The 20938-nt window shown below is 43.0% G+C and overlaps 1 protein-coding gene across 4 annotated transcripts in view; it reads right to left on the bottom strand.

Moving 5' to 3' along the window:
* emid1 (EMI domain containing 1) overlaps nt 1-20938 on the bottom strand; it is a 54815-nt gene that overhangs the window by 7477 nt on the left and 26400 nt on the right. For all 4 annotated transcript variants that reach the window (XM_051422924.1, XM_051422925.1, XM_051422922.1 and 1 more), the window contains exons 4-9: nt 5432-5521; nt 5257-5318; nt 5026-5158; nt 3703-3747; nt 3496-3603; nt 1208-1315 (exon numbers count right to left, since the gene is read on the bottom strand). In XM_051422924.1, the coding sequence (XP_051278884.1) occupies nt 1208-1315; nt 3496-3603; nt 3703-3747; nt 5026-5158; nt 5257-5318; nt 5432-5521 (546 nt within the window). The remainder of the gene's footprint in view (nt 1-1207; nt 1316-3495; nt 3604-3702; nt 3748-5025; nt 5159-5256; nt 5319-5431; nt 5522-20938) is intronic.

Below are 20938 nucleotides of genomic sequence, written 5' to 3'. Positions count from 1 at the left end.
CCCTTACATCCCCTACTGTTTCTTTGATGTGAAATAAATGGCTCACAGTCTCGGAAATCATCATGCCAACCTCAATGTACCCACAGCTTTCTCCACACAGGAACCCAGTGCTTTACAAATCTGTGTGCTGCATTCTTTGTTTTACCACTGAATCCACACATAAAATCTGCCGATGTGTTGACCTTGAAAGAGCCGGTGCAGGCCTCCATCTGTCTCTCGCACTCCCCCTCAGCTGTCTGTGCGGCAGCCTACATCTGGAAGTTGTTGAGTGACATCAGTGATGGACAGGTTCTCATCCCAGCATGTGAAGTCTGTGTTGACCTCAGACTGTCTCTGCCTCCATTTAATACTCTTTGATTCTGTTCTACTTGGCCGGCAGACAATAAGGAGCAAGTAGCAGTTAAAGGATTACCACCATCCTGTCTGTTTTTCATTCTCATTGTTTCTTTTGTTTATCATTTGTCCTAGAACCTGTGAGAGCTCTCACGCTGCAGGAGAGAACATGTCTGCAAGGCTGCTTGAGTCAAACCAAAAGCCTGTAAAACAAAACAACCCTGCCTGAGAACAAAGGCTTTGATTGAATTTATGTACATGCACTGATGTTCATGGAAAACTGATTTTGCATACAACAATTAAAGGGGAAGTGCGCTGAGTTTAGATATGAAAGTCTGTATACAGATCTTCGGGAATACTACTGTACATAGAATAAAGTTGTAGAGAGCCTTTTGTGGCTCCAGAGTGAGCTGCACGGTCTGATAAATTGCCTCAAGTGACATCACTTGAGGCAGCATCAGTCGGGGCTGAAGACTGAAGGTTTGAAAATGAAAAAAAAAATCTGTTGGGGTGGAATTTGAAAGGAGTGAGTGTACCAAGACCTCTGCAGCCCGTGCCTCATCTACATTTGCTGCTAGTAGCATAACACACCACCATCTCTGACTGAAGGTCGTGTTGCATCATGGGTGCCAGGTTTTGACAAGGAAGAAGAATGTGTGAAATAAAAAATATATCACTGTTTCTGTTGCATTGATTCTTCCTTTTAAGAATCAAACAATGTTTAAAGGACCAGTGTATAGGATTTAGTGGTAGATAAAACCACTAAAGTTACAGTTACAGTTACACACTGGACCTTTAAGACTACAAATACAAAGACTACTTTTAACTATTTGGTGTGGAACTCATGGTGACTGGATAAAGTCCAGGGTCTTACTGTGGTCTGGCTCTGGGATGTGGGCACTGGCCGGCGCTGGAGGCCCTGGTGGGCCAGGCGGGCCTGGTAGGCCCCTCTCTCCTGGGAGTCCTGGTGGACCACGGGGGCCTGAGAGGAGGGAGGACAGAAACATCACTGTGGTGACAGACATGTGGTATGTATGTCATAGCAAAATATGATCTTAAAGTTTCTTCTGGAGAGGATAATGATAAATGACTGTGGGTGAAGTGGTGATAGGAGGTTAAACTATGACAAAGACCAGAGAGGAAATAGATTAGATAAAGTGCTGAATGATACAACATAATAGTGTCTGGCAGGAGTGTGTGTGTGTGTGTGTGTGTGTGTGTGTGTGTGTGTGTGTGTGTGTGTGTGCCCTTATATCTGTGTCTGTGCACATGCGATATAAAATCAGCAGCTGGACAGAGGAGGTGAAGTGTATGAACTTTCTCTGTAATTAACAGGAGGAGGGTGTTTAATGGTCCAGGGCATTGGAAAGCTCAAATAAACACCATTAAACTCTGTAAAGTATTACTGGCACTGGTTCATAGTAAATTAAATGTTCCCTGCATACTCACCGCTAGCTGTGTATCAGTAACAGCCTGTAGCAGGTCCACATGGGCCAGTCAGTGAAAGTGTCCCTCCTCCCTCCCCAAGACATTTTTTATAAAGGTGGAAAAAGAGAACACCACCACAACTACATCTGACCTCATTGTTTGGACTCTCCTGAGGTAATGTTGCCCCCTGAACACCACCTCTTGCCCTGAAACAGACCCAGGCTCACCACCTCTATGTTTATGTACTGAGGCAACTGACAATGACAGTCCACTAATTACTGCTTTGCAAAGTAATGTTATTACAGCCCTTTATTTGACACCTCTGTGGGCCATTTTCACTTAGCCTTGGTAAACACTGCAGCATGACCGGCTGTGTTTTGGCTGCACTGGGGAGACTATAAGTTACAATCTGCGGCACAGTGGTTCAAAGTGGCTCTTCAAAGTCTATCTGACATATTGGGGAAAACAATATTCATTTTTCCTGCAGAATAATGGTTCCCTGGAGCAGCCGGGGGACACTGTGTCAAAATATGAGTCAAAGTTTGCAATACAACTCTCCTGAAACCTATTAGAACTCATCATAATGTACAATATCCCTTCTCCTAACATCACAAGTTCACTTTCCTCCTATCTTCCACATAATCTCTGGCTAAAAAACATATTTGTCTCCTTTTTTGCTGTGACATTGAACACATTCCAGTCCTGTGTTTATCTTTCTCTTTAAAATGAAAAAAAAAATCAGCACAATAAGGAAAACATAGTTTCGGATGCAAGACCCAGCACTGGTTTTGGGTACTTGTGAAGTAATGGAGATAACAATAACACCACAGGCATATGGAAATCATAAGGTCCTGGGATTTGTGTATATATAGCTCATGTTCATTTCAGATTGAAGTCACATGGAGCTTCTCGGAAAGTGGGTTTGTAGTTTAACTTTTGCTCTAAATCTCATCTTTACCCAGCAGCAGGCACAGAGCAGGGGTCATACGTTTGCCTGAAAGGAGAGGCACTCCCTTCATGATCCAGAGTTGAGGAATAACAGCCTATAGCGAGAGCAGATGTTGTGACACACTTACACCGCCATTTACTCTATTATCATTCAAGTCACAGATGCCTGTGGAGTTACTATTTCCCCCAACAGGTCATTTATTATTTGTACATAACCAGTGAGCTCTGAATACACAGAGTAGATTTATGATTCGCTGTTTGTTCTGGTTCGGTGACCATGAGCAGCAACACATGTTATATGTCGTCTGAAAACAAATACTTTTGCTGCCCACTGCAACAGCACTTTTAGAAACATTGAAACATAGAAACATTTTGAAAGCCAACCAACAAAATGCCCAAATTCCAGTAAGTTACCACTCATGGGCTGCTGGAACGCTCCGACATTTACCACTAGTGGTTGACCCAGTGGTTTAAGAGAAAGACAAACATCACGGGTCAGGCTTTTGTTGGAGATCTCCCTGTTTTTTCCACAGTTTTTTCCACTGGTCTTTGGTCAATACTGAGCCATACAAATGTCTTGTTCTACAGACAATAGGTCAAGTGGACAGGCAAGTACACAACTGCCCTGAATTTCTCTCAATGACACACACAAATCTTTACAACATGCTTATTGACAAACTGTTAACACCTACTAAGACAAGGTTTATTTGTTTCTCTCAGCTCACAACTGTCTGCTAACTGCTGACAGCTGAGCTGTCTGTATTTCTACTTTCAATCCTCTCTTACCTGCAGGTCCCTGGGATCCCTTCGATCCAGGGGATCCAGATGGGCCCCTTGTACCGATATCCCCCCGAGGCCCAGTGGGACCTGGCAGCCCTCGAGAACCTGGCTTCCCTAAGAGGAGGAAACAGTCGTGAGTAATCACAAAGTCTTAACTGGTTTACATCTTAAATGTTTTACATCAACTGAAAGGCAACTATGGTTACAATTTACCATCTCTGCCAGGAAGCCCATCTCTCCCCTTTTCACCCTGAGGACCTGCAATGAAAACAGAGAGGTGGCTTAATTGAGATGTGAAAAAAATCTGGGCTCAAACCACCTGGAAATTCTGTCAAAGTAACAGAACAAAACCACTTCTCATTACTGTGTTTATTTCATCGTTAGGCCTGATTTAAATTTCACTTCCAAAATACATTTTCATTAATGAAAGAAAAGCAAGAGATTGGTAGTTTTTAAAGGACCAATTCATTATTTTTGACTTAGCCAATGGATTTTGAAAATGATGGCTCAATTGTAGCAGGCCAATGCTGCTGTTAATTGAGCCATAGTGATGAGTTCAACACAGAAGTCTGGCTATAGTGATTTAAGGAAGGCTTTCTTTGTTAATTATGAAGAACCCACTAAAGCTTTGCTAGTTGTCTCTAGGGGCAACAATGTTCACTATAATAAAAGTTATTCATAGAGATAACATATATCTGTGCTAGAGGAAAGGCAATGGAGTGATAAAAATCTAATGGGTTTATTTCCTTGGGATCATAAGGGCAGCAAATTTAGTAATACTTTGCACTTTGACCCGAGGGTAGCACTAGAAGGAAGCTCACAGAGTGCACAAAAAGGTTTATCCTGAGAGTAGATTGAATGTGTTCAGCACATTTTCAAAGCAATTTGCCCACTATAATTTTATAACAACTGTTCTGCTATGTTCAGTCATGATACAAATAACGGCGTCTATCGAGTCTTATATGTGTAAGATTTGAACATTTCTGATTTTGGCGCCACATGGTGTAAAAGACATCAGACAGCAATGAGCACCACAAACCGACTGGCTGTGTCTGAATATTTCCTACTATATATTGTGGACCTTATTTACCCTTCTAACAATCCCACAATACGCTTTATAGACATAAAACTGCCAGCTGAAACACATTCTAATATAACTGATACACTAAACTTTTTCTGACAGTGCAACAGGGTTAGTGAACTTTTGGCTGCAGCCAGTGCTGGGCTCGACTCCAGGAGAGAGGACTTTCATGCTCTGTAGTGTTTGCTTTCCACACTGCCACAGAACGCTGAAAGTGAGCAGCACAGACAACTGGGCTCTTACTTTTGCTAAAGGAAATGAGTGTATGTGCAGTGGAGGAAATAGGATATGAGGTGAGCAGGTAGAGGACAGAAAAAGAGTTGCAGCTTGTGGAGCTGCAAAGAGTGATTTCTGACTCAATTATCACAACTCAGAACCCTTGACTCCATTTAATGGAAACATGCAGTATTTTTTAACTTAAAACTTATTCATGCATGACAGTATGATATACCTACCTGTGGGTCCCTGCTCACCAGGAGCTCCCTGAGCGGGCACAGCCCCCATCAGTAATGAGGCCTCTGGTGCAGTTCCTCCTTTACCCTGAAGGTGGCGATGTGATACGGAGGCTGGGGCATTGAGTAATTGGACCTTGTACAGGAAGACATAAAACAAGTGTGGGCAATTAAACAATCACAACATATTTCTCAGTGATTTGGATACTGTGTCTGAATGAGTACAGTCCATACCTTTGCCTCCAGCGAGCTCAGTCTGTCACTCAAAGACGTGATCCGACTACAATTGAGACAATCTGAAAAACAGAAAATTGCTTTCTTTACCTTCAGGAATGTGACACTTAAACGTGTGCTATAACTTTGCCATTGTGTCGCACAGTAAAAGTATTAGCATGTTCACAGTTCTTACTAGAGATTGGCTCTCCTGTGCGTGCAGGTGGGCGTCGTAGCGTGGATGGTTTCCTTAGTGCCTCTTGAGCTGCAAACTGGTTTCCTGCCTCTGTAACAGAAGATAAAGAGACAGAAACATAGTGACTTATTGATCATGAAAATGCAATCTTTAGATTTGGATTTGGTTTCTACTTCCATTATACGCAATACAGGAATATTCTTCTTCTTCTTACAAAGATCTATTCAATTGTTTGAAGAATCAGTTAAAACGTTTGTTGCTGTATGCTGCTGACATTAGCGCTGAGAGGATTCATTGTTAGTAATAATAACCATAAACATAATAATGGATTACATAGTGCTTTATCTTGAGTAAAGAGGGGAAACTCGCTTCAACCACCACCAATGTGTAGCATCAATCTGGGAGCCACGGCAGCCATTTTGTGCCAAAACGCTAATCACACTTGAGGTGGAGAGGGAGCGAAACATGGAGCCAATCACGCTGGGGGGATGATTGGTGGCCAGATGGAGAGAGCCAGGTTGGGAAATCTGCCAGGACACCGGGGGTTCCCCTAGTCTTTGCGATAAGATCCGTAAACAAGAGTGGGAAAGGTTGCCATGGTGAATGAGTGTGCAGTGCATCGGGCCGTTTGAGTTGCGTAACCTTTTTCCTTAAAGGACCCCTTTTCTATCATTTAGTAAACTGATGACCACCACTTAGTAGAAGAGTAAAAGGAGAGGTTTGGATGAGTTTTTATACAATTCTCCATCTGTATTATGATTTTTTAGCAATCATACACACTTACCAGGCTTCTTTTTTGACAAATTCAGTGTTTTCTTGTCCCTGACACTTGGCCATTGCTCTATCAGACATTTTACTTTACTTTACATTTACATTTCTTACAAAAGTGAAACAAATACTGTTATATAGTTTTCGTAAACCCCTTAAAATCAAAATGGCCTTGCGTCCCCCACATAAGGCTTTGGCGACCTCAGGTTGGGAAGCATCTCTGTAACAGACATGCAACTGACTTTTTATACCATAACCATAATTTCTCTCTTAATCTTAACTATACTGTAGATGCCAAGTGCAGACATTGTATACAAAATGAGGAATTGTTCAATATTACTGTTCTGTCTGGCAGTAGGGTTGTATCAACTGTTTACATGCTCATATTGTCATGATGCTGTCACAATGACCTGTGGAAGGCATTCAGAGGATCTGGCCAGACAACAATAGAAAAACAACTAAAGAAAAAGGGAAAAGAAAGAACGTTTGTTTCCGATTCTCAACTGATAAAACTTCCAAATATTCATTAATTGGCTGCAGGTGTCAATATGTCCTTTTGAGTTAAATGTAATGGCATCAGTCCAATAATATGGAGGTTACACAGACTGTGCTATGGATTGTGTGAAGTTGTTTCACTGTGGGAGACACCAGAGATTGCCTCTGTGTTGTTTCTGTGGGTTGCTATCCTCCAGGTGAGCTTCTTACCCTCAGCCAGAGACAGCTGACAAAAAGTTGATGGGGTGTAGAGAGGACAGAAATGGAAATCTCCAGAGAGAGTTACAGCTTTTGTCTCTGTTACATTTCCAAGAGACAAACAGTGCGCATGCTGTGTCTTTGCCAAGTTGCTTTCCTTTTGCCTTGTTTCTTTATGGAGTATAAAATCGCAAAGCCTGGGAGAGAGGGCGTGTTAACACAAACAATAGTTTCCTTGTGCAGAGAGAATGGGTAGTCTCGGCTCGCATTCTGTCTTGCCTTCATTTTATGAAGTGTGGGAGTTTGTGTCCCTGGGTTCTGGATGTTTTGAATGGGCAGACCGTTGTGGAAATGCTAGACTGACTCCTTTGTCTGGTCTGGTCTGGCTCTGGTCGGCCCAGGTGCTCCTGATACAAACAAGAGGCCGGGTTCAGCACCTCATTAGCCACCGGGAAGCACGTCTTTGCCGTTCAGTGGCGGGCAGCCACAGTCAACGTCAAGTGCTATCCTGAAAGAAGCCATGAAATAGCACCTGCAGCAGGAGAACAGTTTTCTTCCTAAACAGCCTCACTTTTTGTAACCTCACATGTCATGATCTGTCTCCATCCACTGCAGATCCAGGAAAGGAAAATGGAGAGCTTATTGTCACGAAGAAAAATAAACGTTTGGGAACTTAAGACAGGAAAGCATAACGGATTTAGTTATTACCCAAAGAGGGGAGAGAGAGAGGGCAAAGGAGGAGTATGAAAAGTACACAGAACACATGGTTTAAGGTAAATTGAGACCGCTCGAATAATTCCCCCTCCTCAACCTCTGTGCTCATGATTTCACTGTTTTCGGTTCTGGGTATTTCTCAGAGGATTACAAGTGTAGATGGATTTAAACCATGTAAGACCTGAGACTGAAATGTTATGGCATGCGCTCTAGATTGCAGAAAACTCTTCCACATTTTGATAACGGTATAAACCTCGAGCAGAAGAGGAGAACACACACTTTGATCTGCTCTTCACTCGTCTGTAGAGCACTTCAGTCCACATGGGGAAGACTACGGAGACAAAGAGAGGTGTGTGTGTGTGTGTGTGTGTGTGTGTGTGTGTGTGTGTGTGTGTGTGTGTGAGTGTGTGTATACACGCACATGCCGGGGACGTTTTCTCTCGAGCTCGGCTCATGTAGATGGCTGCATTCAATTACAAAAGAGGCTCTGGATAGGAAATCTAGCTCTCGCCCCTAACGGCACCTCTTCTCCCTCTAGAGTAAAGAACATTCAAGCGCCAAGATCCCCTCACCCACACTCGAGCTATTGTATGAAGCATTAAGCCGGCTTTGGCACAAGGACAACTGTCCCCCCCCCACACACACACCTCTTACACACTTTCTCTCTGTCTTGCAACAACAAATTTAAAATCCTGCAAGACCCTTCTTTTCTTCTGCATCTCCTGTGACAGTGTCTGTTAACTACAAGGCCTGCAGTGTGTGTGCATGAAGGCCTGAGGAAAGAGGATGACTTGGATACCTCGAGTGTGATCCGTCGCTCTTTTGGCCAACAATAACATCATTACAGTTAATGAATGCCCCCTGATGGACCCAGCTCATTGTATCCACGCTTTGTTCTCAGTGGGCTAATTGCCCCAGTGGGGGGGGGGTGTCAAAGAAATGTGTGAATGTATTTGACCTTTTGCCCCCATGTTGCACTGGGCCATAATCAGTGACTGAGTCAGAGCTCTTCATTAGAGGAGTCCCCCCGCAGAGAGTTCAGCGGACTGGAGGCCGTCCTGACATCAGCTCATTCTCTCTCTCTCGCTCCACTTTTCTATCTCTCTCTCTCACACACAAACAAACACTCACACACACACACACACACACACACACACACACACACACACACACACACACACACACACACACACACACACACACACACAGATGTACAAAGCTCAGTAATTTGTTTACAAACAAAAAAGAGGAAGATATGTGTGGAGGTCACAGCGAGAAGGTTATCTTTTCCCATTTCGTAATGAGTGCGTGTATTCAGGCAGTTAAGAAGGATGTTCTGTGGGATTGTTTATGCTCAAGCGCATGAAGATAACAGAATATTATGTACAAAGGTATTTTGTAGCAGCAGGAAAAGGCGGTGAGAAGCTTCTGAAAAGCAAATCAGATTTTGCAGATACTATTTCAGGCTGAATCTATCTTTATTGAGGAGTTCTGCAGGTATCCAAAAGTCGAGCTGAGCTCTTACAGCATGCAGTCTTTCCAAGCCTTTAGCCAGGGGCTAAGGTTAGACAGACCAATGAAATTGTTTGTTGAAATCTGAGCAATAGGTCTGCCAAGCCACACATGTAGCCACCGACATGACTTGTTCCTCTCCTCTGTTTCACATCACTCACTGCTTGAATAAATGAAAAACACTGAAGGTGAGTGAACTGAACACTAGCCTGTCAAATTAAAAGAAAATATTGACTTGTCAGTGTAGTTCAACTATAATACAATAGATATTAGTTTATTTAAATGAAATATTTGTTGTGGAATTCATCATTGTTACTACCCTGGCTGTATCTGAGACAAACAGCAGTTCACATTAGTGTGTTAAATGTGTCTGAAATGCATATAGAGTTATCATTTATGATTATATTTAATTTCCTTGCTCGCATTCAGTTTTTTAATTGGGAAACTGCAAATACTGACAGAGAAAACAATATACATTCGGTGGCTTTTTGTGTACTGGATGAAACTCAAAAGTGAGACACAACAATTCGGACAGAAAGAGTGTGAATGGTAGCTCGCCTTGGTAACAGACTGTTTGTGCGCCAACACCACAGACACATTCAGGCCAAGTGTGAAGGGGGAGCCCTCAATCTGAACTGATTGCAAAAATTGTTTATTTGGATTTCAGCATTAATAATCTGCTGTTACTCTTATATCATTATATTATTATTATGGCAGCTGTATTGCAAAGCTATTATTACTGGCCTTAAAAACACATTTGGACCTCTGCTGGTACCACCAGAGTGAGAGCTAAGGGCACAACGACAGGGACTGCAGCTGAACCTCTCGCTCTACAAACTGAGGTGTGTGTTCATGTGCTCTTGTGTAGGGGTTTGTCTGTGTGTGTGTGTGTGTGTGTGTGTGTGTGTGTGTGTGTGTGTGTGTGTGTAGAAAGTGCATGTGTGACAAACACACAAATGCACACGCACACTGGCTGTATTATTAACGGGCCAAGGTCATTCCTTCAGTGATACTCTCTCAGTGAAAATAAACCAGAGCCCTCATGCTAAGAGCTCAGTTAGCGCTGCCAACCAGAGCCCTTAAACACACATCTTAAACTCAGCTGCACTGACTGCCTGATCCTCGAAGCTCATCACCCTCTGTGGTTTATTTGTTCTCTGCTCCTGCAGAAAGATTGAGCAGCTTGCAGACAGGCAGGCCTTAAGAAGCCTTATGACTGTACGAGTGAGACCTTTGTCGTCCTCTCATATGGTCTGCAGCAGAGGGTGGGTGAATATAGGACGACAGGGTTGGAGCAGAAGTTGTGCTTAACTGCCTATAAAGTCTGTGCTGTTTCCTCGAGTTTGAAGTTCTTGTGGGGAGATACAGCACAGGGCCCGACATCAGATGTGAATGCAAACATCAAAACACACACACACACACACACACACACACACACACACACACACACACACACACACACACACACACACACACAAACAGAGTGCAGTGAGCAGACACAGCAGAGTGCAAGGTCCTGATCCATCTCTGTCTGGTCAATTAGCTGAGCTCAGCGCTGCAGCATCATTAGTGACCAGGTGCTGACAGCCAACCAGGGGAGGCGTTTATCTCTGTCTCTGCACTGCCTTGGACGGACTGAAGACTTCTGCTGCTGCCTTTAGATCAACACACACACGCCCACAGACACACACACACACACACACACACACACACACACACACACACACACACACACACACACACACACACACACACACACACACACACACACACATACAGTCCACTCATAGAGAACACTGTACTCCTCAAAATAAGCCATGCTGAACAAGGTGGCTACTCAGAACATAAGTTTGCTGAGTAAGTGGTTTCTTTTGTCTATTTTTTAATCCAAAAGAGACAAATTGAGGTGATATGATCCTAGTATTGTTTCATTCTTCTCTTCTCCCCTCTCTCTTTCTCTCTCTCTCTTTCCTTTCTAATATTTGTTTTCCAAAAAAGGAATGTTTGAAACCCAATTATCCTACATTTTAATTGTTGCATAATTCAACTTAAAATCAAATCAAATTATATTTTTTATGCAGACCTGCTACATGAGGTGAATCATGACTTCTTGACTGTATATTGCTATCCCCACTGCAAACCTGCATCTGAACCCCAGTGTTTACTGCGCTTTCCCAGGGTCGCAGGTTTCTTTTATAAGGTGACTGACTTAAAGGGTGGGACACACTTCATCATTTCCTTCCTTTGGAATTGCCTATCTGCCTCCTCCTACCCCTCAGCTGGAGAGGGGAGCAGCCCACACACTGGACAGGTTCAACTGCAATTACAGGTAAGAAGGAAGTGCGGACTTGCTATAACAATGGGTCAGATAATTGAACCCAGAGGAAAAGGTAAGCCAAGCGAGACTGAATCCTCACCTCCACACTGTGTTTAGGTTGAAAACAAATGCATTGAGGCAGCCGTCCTACATCTGCTCTGTTTTACAAGTCTAGGTGAGGTGTTGCAAAGACCTGCTGCAAAAGAAACCATGCTACAGCCTCCAGGACCCTGAGGTGGGAGTGTGTAGGGTCAGAGAGGTTCTCACCTCATGCACACACATCTCACCTCATCAATCAGCACAGACACTTACAGTGTAGGGCAGCGCACACTCACCCTCCACCCTAACCACACCGTCCACAGAGCAAGACCTCCATCAGTCACTATAAAGGGTGAAAATAATTTATTACATTCAGTCTGGTTACTGTACCTGAGGAGATGATTAATGGACTTCAGTTAGTAAAACAGTAGTTTTACTTTTACTTACTGACAAACCAAACACTGGCTGTAGGTAGCAGATAGCTGTAGGTGACAGGGGCTTTTCGCATTTTCCATGTGTTTTGCTGCACCATAGTTTCGCCCTTGTGGTTGGAAAGAGAGGGTGAAGCAAGCAACACATCACAAAAATGTGAATGGTTGTATCCAGGCATGGTGCACATACACACATACACACTGCTGCTGCAGAGGCCAGTTCAGTGTGACCAGCAATGTTGTTTCACTAATCTGTTCAGTTTGGCTCTGGTTCTGCCGATTCTCACATCAGTCCTTTCAACTCTTCCAGCCCATCCAGATGTGCTCGCACACACAGCCTATAATCTTTCACAGGAAGGAGGAGGGTCTCCCGCCGCTCCACCCACCCCCCTGTCCCAGACAGGGCTGTCTTTACCTCACCTTCCCTCTCACTCACTCTCCCTATCTTTCTCACTCTCTCTGTTTTTCCAGCACATGCCTGCAGTGATGCTGATGGTAGTGATGGTCTGCATCTCAGTCTGGCTGCCCCCTCCCGCCCCCTCCACAGCAGGCGGTGGTGTGTAATTACAGAGCAGTGCCGGGCTGAATGGTCTGACTTTTGGGGTGACTGCGGTCTGCTGACAGAGGTGTTTGTCTGGCCTAAAGACATGTGCTTCCATTGGCATTCTGGGACAGGAGACTGGCCTCGCTGGGCACAGACAGCTGTGGAGTATAGACCCCTTTGCACAGGATGCAGCACTCACCTTCTATGACCTCCCCTCCCTCCCTCCAGTCACGCTTCCTGCTTATTGTATTTTCCAGAAGGTTTTATCACGAGAGACCCACAACTATCTACCACACAGAGGTTTGGCCCAGACTGCCGAGAATACCTGCAAGGCACTCGTAGATACTAATTACAGGAGAATTGAGCTTTGTTTCACAATCACTCACCACCGTTGCCTCTAATTACTGAGCACAGCAGACCTGCCTCCACTGTTTGTTAACCACTTGTTTTGGGGTGTAGCAGTGTGGTGGTGTTCACTGCTTTTATCACAAGAAGCCTGGGTGACTGTTAGTTGTCCCAGTAGGAAATGCGCTGCTGAATGTCCACAACAGCAGGAGCGGCAGTTTGGGTTCAAAGACAAAGCCACAAAACAATAAGGGAATCTGGTGTTTACACAAAACTAAGAGAATAAAAACCAAATTTAAAAATGGAATTTCTCTCTGCTGTTGTCCCAGTAGAATCTAAAAACAAAAACCTTCAGCATATGGCAAAATGGAAACAATCTTCTCAGTGCCATGAAAGAAAACAATGCTGCGGTCTGCGTAAAGTGGCTAAAATTAGTGGTGGGCGCATCTGTTGGATTGCAGCGTCCTGAGTTGGGATAGTATGTGGTCGGGACAGGCTGCAAATCCACCCGTACGTCTTTAAAAATTTCCTCCACTTGAAAGCAGCAGATGTCTAATAAAAGCCTGTGGCAGAGGCTGACGACCCAGCAAACACCCTTCACTTTTATTAAGAGAGACACAATAACACAGAAGCCTGATGAAACCCGGCTCCTCCTTCGTGACCCCGGTTGACCCGAATAAAAGCTGCTTTGTAAACTTTTCCTTGGCGTCACTCTCTTTTTCACTGACCTCGGTTGGCATCTTACCCAGTGATGTGCAACCTTTTTCCCCATCTCTCCATCTCTGTCTCTCGTGTGGTCACCAGGGAAACCACTGAAAACAGGACTCCAGAGCTGCAGACCAGGATATGACCGGATTAAACCACACACCCCTCTACTGCTGCTTTAGTGTGGCAGGGAGGGGTCCATCTTGTCTGTGACCTCTCCATATAAAACACTCCACACACACCGCAGTAATTAAACCCCACTCCCCTCAGCCAAAACACTGCCGCAAGAGGCCGACAAACAATAGCTCTAAAAACAACCATTGCTGTTTAAATGTCATGCATGTGGCACTGAGCAGTTTGAACACTTTATAAGCCTTTGTGACTAAAATAAGAAAACCCCAATCAACATTATGTGAAGCTGGTTTTCATTTAAAGGATAATTCCACTTTATTACAACCAGGGCCACTATTTGGCCCTCGTTTCTATTGGTTATGACATCAATGTACTCACCAATGTACATGCTGAGATCTGAGACAACATTGCTACAATAAAGTCTGATGGGGCAAGAAACGGGCAAAGACGTTGTTAAAATGCCAGATTATGTTAAACCAGGTCATCTAACCCACTTAACACAAAGAGTACACCAACATTTTCAAAAATATCAAAAATATCAAAAAAATCCCTTAACAAGACTCAACAGGAACAACTGCGAGGAGTGTGTTAGGTGACAGTGGGGTAATAATTTTCCTGTTTGTCTTAAGTTTCCAAGTAAGTTGTATAAAATATGTATTGTCACCTGACTGCTCATTCTTGCCCTGTGAGACTTCCTTTTAGTCAAGTTCAGACATCTCAAATCTACGTAAATAAGACCAGTGTTGGGGAAAGTTATTTAAAAAATTGTATTAAAATAAACTAGTCATTACTTATTGAAAAGTCAAAGGTATCTTTAAACAACCTCTAAACTTCCATACACGTGTATTAATACAAAACAGGACATTATGGTTCAACAGGTAGGTGACGTTACACAGCACCCCAGAAGCTGCAGAATAACATACTCTAATTGGGCGATGTCCAAATATAATCTTACCAGTTGCTAGCTAGCAGATGAGATGACCCAACATGTAAAGAAGACAATCTTTGAGTGTCCAGAAGTAGAGATATTCCGATGTTATTTTTCCTTCCCAATACTAACTCCAATACCTGAATGTATCAGCCAATATCAGGTACTGAAAAAATAGACAAGTGTATACTACTAAACCTGTATGATTGCTTTTATTGTTGTATGAATGGGGCAGACTCTTTGTCAGTGAAGGTCAGGTCATTACTTAACTATCCCTGGACAAAAATGGGGGAATGGGACACTGCTGGGAAGTAGTAAGAACCCATTTCAGGGCTAATAAATTATGTGATATTGGACTGGTGCACAGACAGCGATGCCAGATACCGCATTTTAGGCAATCTTAGTATCAGAGGAATTTCAGATAATGCTCGGTACTGGAACAACTTTAACTGGAAGGCGTACTTCTCTTTTGGAAGAAGCTAACTGTCTCGCCCAACTTCAAGCAATGTCCCGGTCCACTGAACGCACCATGTATCCAACTCCTGTTAAGACAGCAAACCAGCAGACCTCTAAATGTCAAAACTAATGAGGAATTACTGGGATTAGTAACTGTAATGTAATTGTAATTTAAAGCTACTCTAGCTTGTTTCCAAAGTACTGTGTTATTGTCCAACACCAAATAACTTATAATAAAATTGAAGATGAGATGTTACAGAAAGAAAGAAAGTTTTGGAAGATCAAAACTATCAAAACAATGTTGCAAAGACTAAGCAATAAAAAGATTTTGAGTCGACCAAACTGCAATAGGAATGGCAGTTGAGAAGTGGAGTTTACACACTGCTGCTCTCTGTAAAAACATGCTGCTGAATTCCTAGCCAGCAGCCCCTTTACTCTGACCCTGTTCATTACCATACAGAGGTTGACAAGCGCTCCAGCTCTCTGCCCACAGCTGCAGCCAAGCAGAGCGCAGGCCAGTCCACAAACCTTCAGCTAAACATCCTGCCCCACGTCCTCTGCTACACACACTCTGCGCCGGGTGAGTAAATCCCTTGCCCTGAGTGTTTGAAGGACATGTCCAGTCCAACACACAGTTTATTTGTCCAAGGTTGGTCTGAACGCTCACTTATTACGGCTTAGAGGCCTGTTGCCACACCAGCCAAATGTAATTTCCCTCCTGTGGTATGATTTGTGTGTGTGAGTACACATGAGAGCAAGTGCTGTTAAGAAAGAGGTTTCAATATCCTATACTTTTCCTTAACCACCCATGTAAACAATAAAAACAATTGAGTCCCCTCTGACAACCAAGCAGCAGGATCCATGACAACCAAACACAGAAGTTCCAGTCGAACACAACGACTGCGTGATAGTGACTGCACTCATCCATCCACAGCCAAGACTGATTGCCAGACTGTAGCCATTCCATCTCCCCTTAGGACGATATTCTGCTTCAATAGCAAACCATAAACCTGCCTCACTCTGCAGGGCTATAAATGAACTGAGAGCAGAAGACATGTGTGGTAAGAAGTAGGCCAAATCTTTCTTCACTATTGTATAAATTTTCCTCATGATTCAGCTTCTCTCAGTGAGCACTGTCCATTTCCTCCACCATAACAAATCATTTGATTTGTCGGTGTCCTTTGGGACATCTCATATAACACCCTAATCTCCATTTTGCCTTCATAAGTTTGGATCATTTTACTGTGGAGGTATTCAGCCCTGCTCAGAGGTTTGTCAGGGTGAAAAATGTTGGATGTAACATACTGAAATAGCTTAAGACCACTGTTCTACCACACACTTTTAAATAGGACAGAGGCAGAGGAGTCAGCGAGAAGAAATCATATTTGCAACATCTTCTCATCAGATATTCCCCTCGTCATCGCAAATATGCTTGACTGCCAATATAAACAGTCTGTAGAAACATAAACTGTTGAGTTAAACCCCCCCTATGTGAGTGTCACAGTTTAAGAATGACTTGTTTATTTTCATTTTTAACTGTTGTTAAAATAAAGGAATTGTGTGAAATGATGTTCCCTATTATGGGATTTTAAAATTGTTACAGAAACTCGATAGGGAAATAAAATTCTTCAAGTTCAAAGTGCAACATATATTAATGCTAGAAAAACACACATATAAATAAATAAAAGTCGACGTAGTCTGACGCCACCCGTAAGTTTCTGAAGAGCTATCGTGGATCTCAGTGTGGGCGGTTCTGGCCGGTACCATCTTGGCTGTCATGGCTCCTGAAACCAAAAATGGGCAAATATGTGGAGTGTGGGTGCAGCTGAGGTCAAATGAAGCCTGGGTACTGAAAACAGCCACCTGTGACGCCACCCACCTGTTACTCAAAGTGAACACTCTTAATTATGCATAAACTTAAGCCTTGATATAATTTAAACTGACAAATTATATATGAATTTATTTATTGCCATAAACAGGGAATATACTGTAGCTACAGAGGCCAGGAGTGTTTTTTGGTCCAAGCTATAAATATTTCTGCTGTAAGGTTGGGAGTTTTAATATGGGGCTTTATAGAGACTGACTTTTGTAGCCAGCCTCAAGTGGCCATTTGGGAAACTGCAGTTTATTGGCACTTCCACCTTGGCTTCATTTCTCCACCGTGTAGGTTGCCTCACGTAGGGGACAATGGTGCACATTCATGTATGTGAGTGGATGACGTCATACGCATTCCTCCTGAAGTTTTCTCACTACATGTGAGTTATTATTATTATCATTTCACATGTCGACACAGCAGTTGGTGGCAGTAACTGGGTGTTTTTCCTTACCTGAATAGAGGTTATGAGGGTGTTAAAGGTTGTACAGATCATAAAGCTCCCTGAGAAAAAATTGTTATAGGAGAAATTCTTCTAAAATACTGAGAGTGACTAGTTCTCTGAAGAATTACAGATTTCATGCAGCATGGAGAGAAAACAGAGAAGTGGTTCTCTGACCGGACTTTCATATCACCAAGCACACAGAAGAACAACTGGTGACCTCCTGACAATTCAAGTGTTACTCATATGTCAATGCCTTAGGCCTTACAGTTAAATGTCAGCATTCTCATCTGACTTCCTCACAACACAAAAATCACATGAGCATCACCAAATCAATACAATGATTACTCAATCTAAATACTCATTTCCCACATTTTGAGTTGTAATTTTGGGCTATATAAATAAAATCTGACTTGACATGTGCCAAGAAACACCAAGAGGAACAAAAGAAGGAGCTAGCTAATAGCTAGAAACCATAAATGTAAATAATGCTGGTTCCAAAACATTTGAAAAATCTGCCTTGCAAATGTTTTATGTGGAATACATACAACATGTTTGTCAGACAGTAAGGATACATAGAGTATGTATTGTTGATAAAAAAGAATGACATTTTATTTTATTTATAAGAAAACTCAATCAATGTGTGTGAAGTGGTTTGTTTAAAGCACACTCAACCCTTTATGGGTTATAAGTTCTTACTACAGAGACACCATATCTGCACTTTGAGTATTCAGGATCCCTGATAGCAGACACGTTCACGCATGAAAGGAAAGCAGACATGGAAGTCTGGCTGATAAAAGCACAGCAGGCTGTGTCTGTGTGTCCGACATGCTGCATGTTTGAAGAAGTCCTGGACCTGGCTAAGTCACATACAGTCTATTAGTGTAGACACAAGCCTAACTCGACAGCAGGGTCTCAAAGCCCCTGATTTAGACGGCTCATATTCATTCCTCAAATAAAAACTCCTCTGAGATTGTAAAACAACAGCAAACTCCCAGAAAACCATCGGAAGCAGCGGTTAAAGAATACTCCCAGGTAATCATAAACTAAACTGACATAGGACATCTCTTCCATTACATCACATGAAATCCACCCACTGATGCTCCATCACTCTATTACATACAAACAGTCACATATGGGTAAGCTCTCAAAGCAGTGGCAGAGTGCCAGGATCAACATCCCTCCCTCCTCACTCCAGGTTCAGCGTAAGATTGATGAGTCTGCTGCACACTGCTGCCTCATTGTCTTCACCATCAACTTAATGCCAACTCTGAGCATCACTCTTTACATCATTATACATTTCTGTGCAACTGTGCACCTGTTAAAATACACACACACAGCAGGGCTGAGAGTGACTACGTAGAATCCACCTGATACTACCGCAACCTTCCTCTCAGTGTGCCAACAGGCGGGGCACTCACTGTGTCTTTCGGACACACATCATGAAAATTAAACTATAATTAAAGGCACCAGGTTCGAGTTTTCAGCTCTCAGTTTTCTCCTTCGAGGATCAATAGAGTATCAAAAAAATCTGTTCAGAGGAGTGTTGGTGCGATCAAACCGGATGGCGATCAGCTGCTGTTGATTTCTGTGTTACAGATGTTTATAAAACTGCTTCAGGTTCCAGATGGACAAATGAACAGACACTTATTTCATTACTGAGGAAACAGGGATTAACCACAAACATAAGTAATGTTCTTGTTCCTCATTATAAGTACTTGGATTATATTGTCAGCATTTGCAATAGGGCAGGGTAATAATTCAATAACGTTAAAATGTATCAGCTTTATCACGATAGATCATTTTCCAGAATTCTCTTGTCCAAATTAATGAATGAGTTATAAACTGACAAATGAGTAATTACTGATTTTGTTGAACATGTGTTTTGTCTGATGTAATGAGGCAGTGGTAGACAATTTGATTATTTTGTTGTTATTTTTCATACACTTTCCATAATATTAGATACAGATGAGTGAAAAATTATAGGAAAAAAGTGTTGGGACTGTCTGTACATCGATAGTAACATAATATAGACTAACCCTTTTCATATATTTGGAAGCAGGTCTCACTTGACAAACTAAACCTTTTGCTGGGGGGGACCAGCGCACCCTCAGCCTTGGCACAGATCATTTGGCCTCTTTCGAGCTCCCGCTGCTTTGAAAACTCACAGAGGCCTAAAGTATCGTAGAGCTGATTGCCAAACCAGACAAATGCTACTAATTAGCATTTACCCTAATATGACCTGGCTTTCTGGCAGTGTTGAGGTTTGAGGTTTTTAGATTGTTTTGTCTAACCCCTGTATGTTGCATGCATGCATGTATGCATGCATGCAGAATTTGTATACATGTACATATGCACACACACACACACACACACACACACACACACACACAAACCCACATATATGTATATACTCACACAGAGTGGGTGGAGTAAATGACTGTGTGAAGCTGAGCTCCTCTAAGTCTAATCCCTGAGTGAATGGTGTGCTGTGTGCCAGGCATTCCTCTGTGTCTTTCTAGGGCTTTTTGGGGATTAGACCCCACTTACTTCCAGGGGCCGCAGGGTGGGATCAAAGCTGATTGGGCTTTTTTGGGTTCAGGGTGATGGCGTGTGGAACAGTGAGCCTCTACTCAGGTAGACTCACAGGGGAGGCACCGGAGAACACGACACCGCAGCCAAGACGTGAGACAGCAACACAGGTCACACACACCTGGTGTAGGTCAAACCTGCGCTAATCTAGCACAGCGCTAACCGGCACTGTGCTGATTGATGGCTGGCCTGCAGGAGCTAAGGCTTTAACTCCAGCAATAACGCAGGTATGCCGGACCTCGGCTCGCTGGGGTTACACAAACATAAATCACCAAACGAGGGAGATTTTAATCATGGTTTTCTTCTGTCATGCCTATAGTTTATGCAGTATATGGAGCCTTACTTGATGAAGGCATAAACGAACAAGCATGTGACAGACTAAGCAAAAAATCTGGACTTCATTCCCCTGATCGCTCGCGCTGCACCACAGGCTTCACACTGGCTAAACTTAGATCCATCAAAACAGGAGACAGACAAAACAAACACGATGACTGATCTGTAGTGACTTCAGAACAGATCCATACAGCGCCTGACCTTTACCCCGGCAAAAAAAAACGGAGGTTTCCTTAATCCATATAAGACCACAGAAGAAGTAGAGGAAGTCTTTATCAAGACTCTACAATGTGTAAAAGTATTTGAATTAGCAAAATAGCCCAGAGCAAGACAAATACACTGAGACGACAAAGAGCTCTGGTCTTCTGTCAGAAATATAACAGTAGGATTAACAAGGCTAACATAGCAAGACCCTCTAGGTGCACTGTAAATAAACTCAGTATATATCCTCAAATATACTCAAATATTAATGGAAACAGAGTCCATGCAGTGGAGGACACTAATTACTGGATGTAGGGACTTCAAAGGCAAATCCATGGGTAGCCAGAGCTATCTGTAGCATCTCAATCCTGATGACAGACACTTACATACAGCATGTTTTGGAAACTCCCTAGGAAATAAACTAAATGACCTTAAGAGATTTTCAGCACCTAGCAGATAAGCATAATCATGACAGGCATGGC

The sequence above is a fragment of the Dicentrarchus labrax genome, unplaced genomic scaffold (genome assembly GCF_905237075.1).
Source record: "Dicentrarchus labrax unplaced genomic scaffold, dlabrax2021, whole genome shotgun sequence".
In the NCBI taxonomy this organism is placed as follows: Eukaryota; Metazoa; Chordata; class Actinopteri; family Moronidae; genus Dicentrarchus; species Dicentrarchus labrax.
This window is presented reverse-complemented; position numbering and strand designations above follow the sequence as displayed.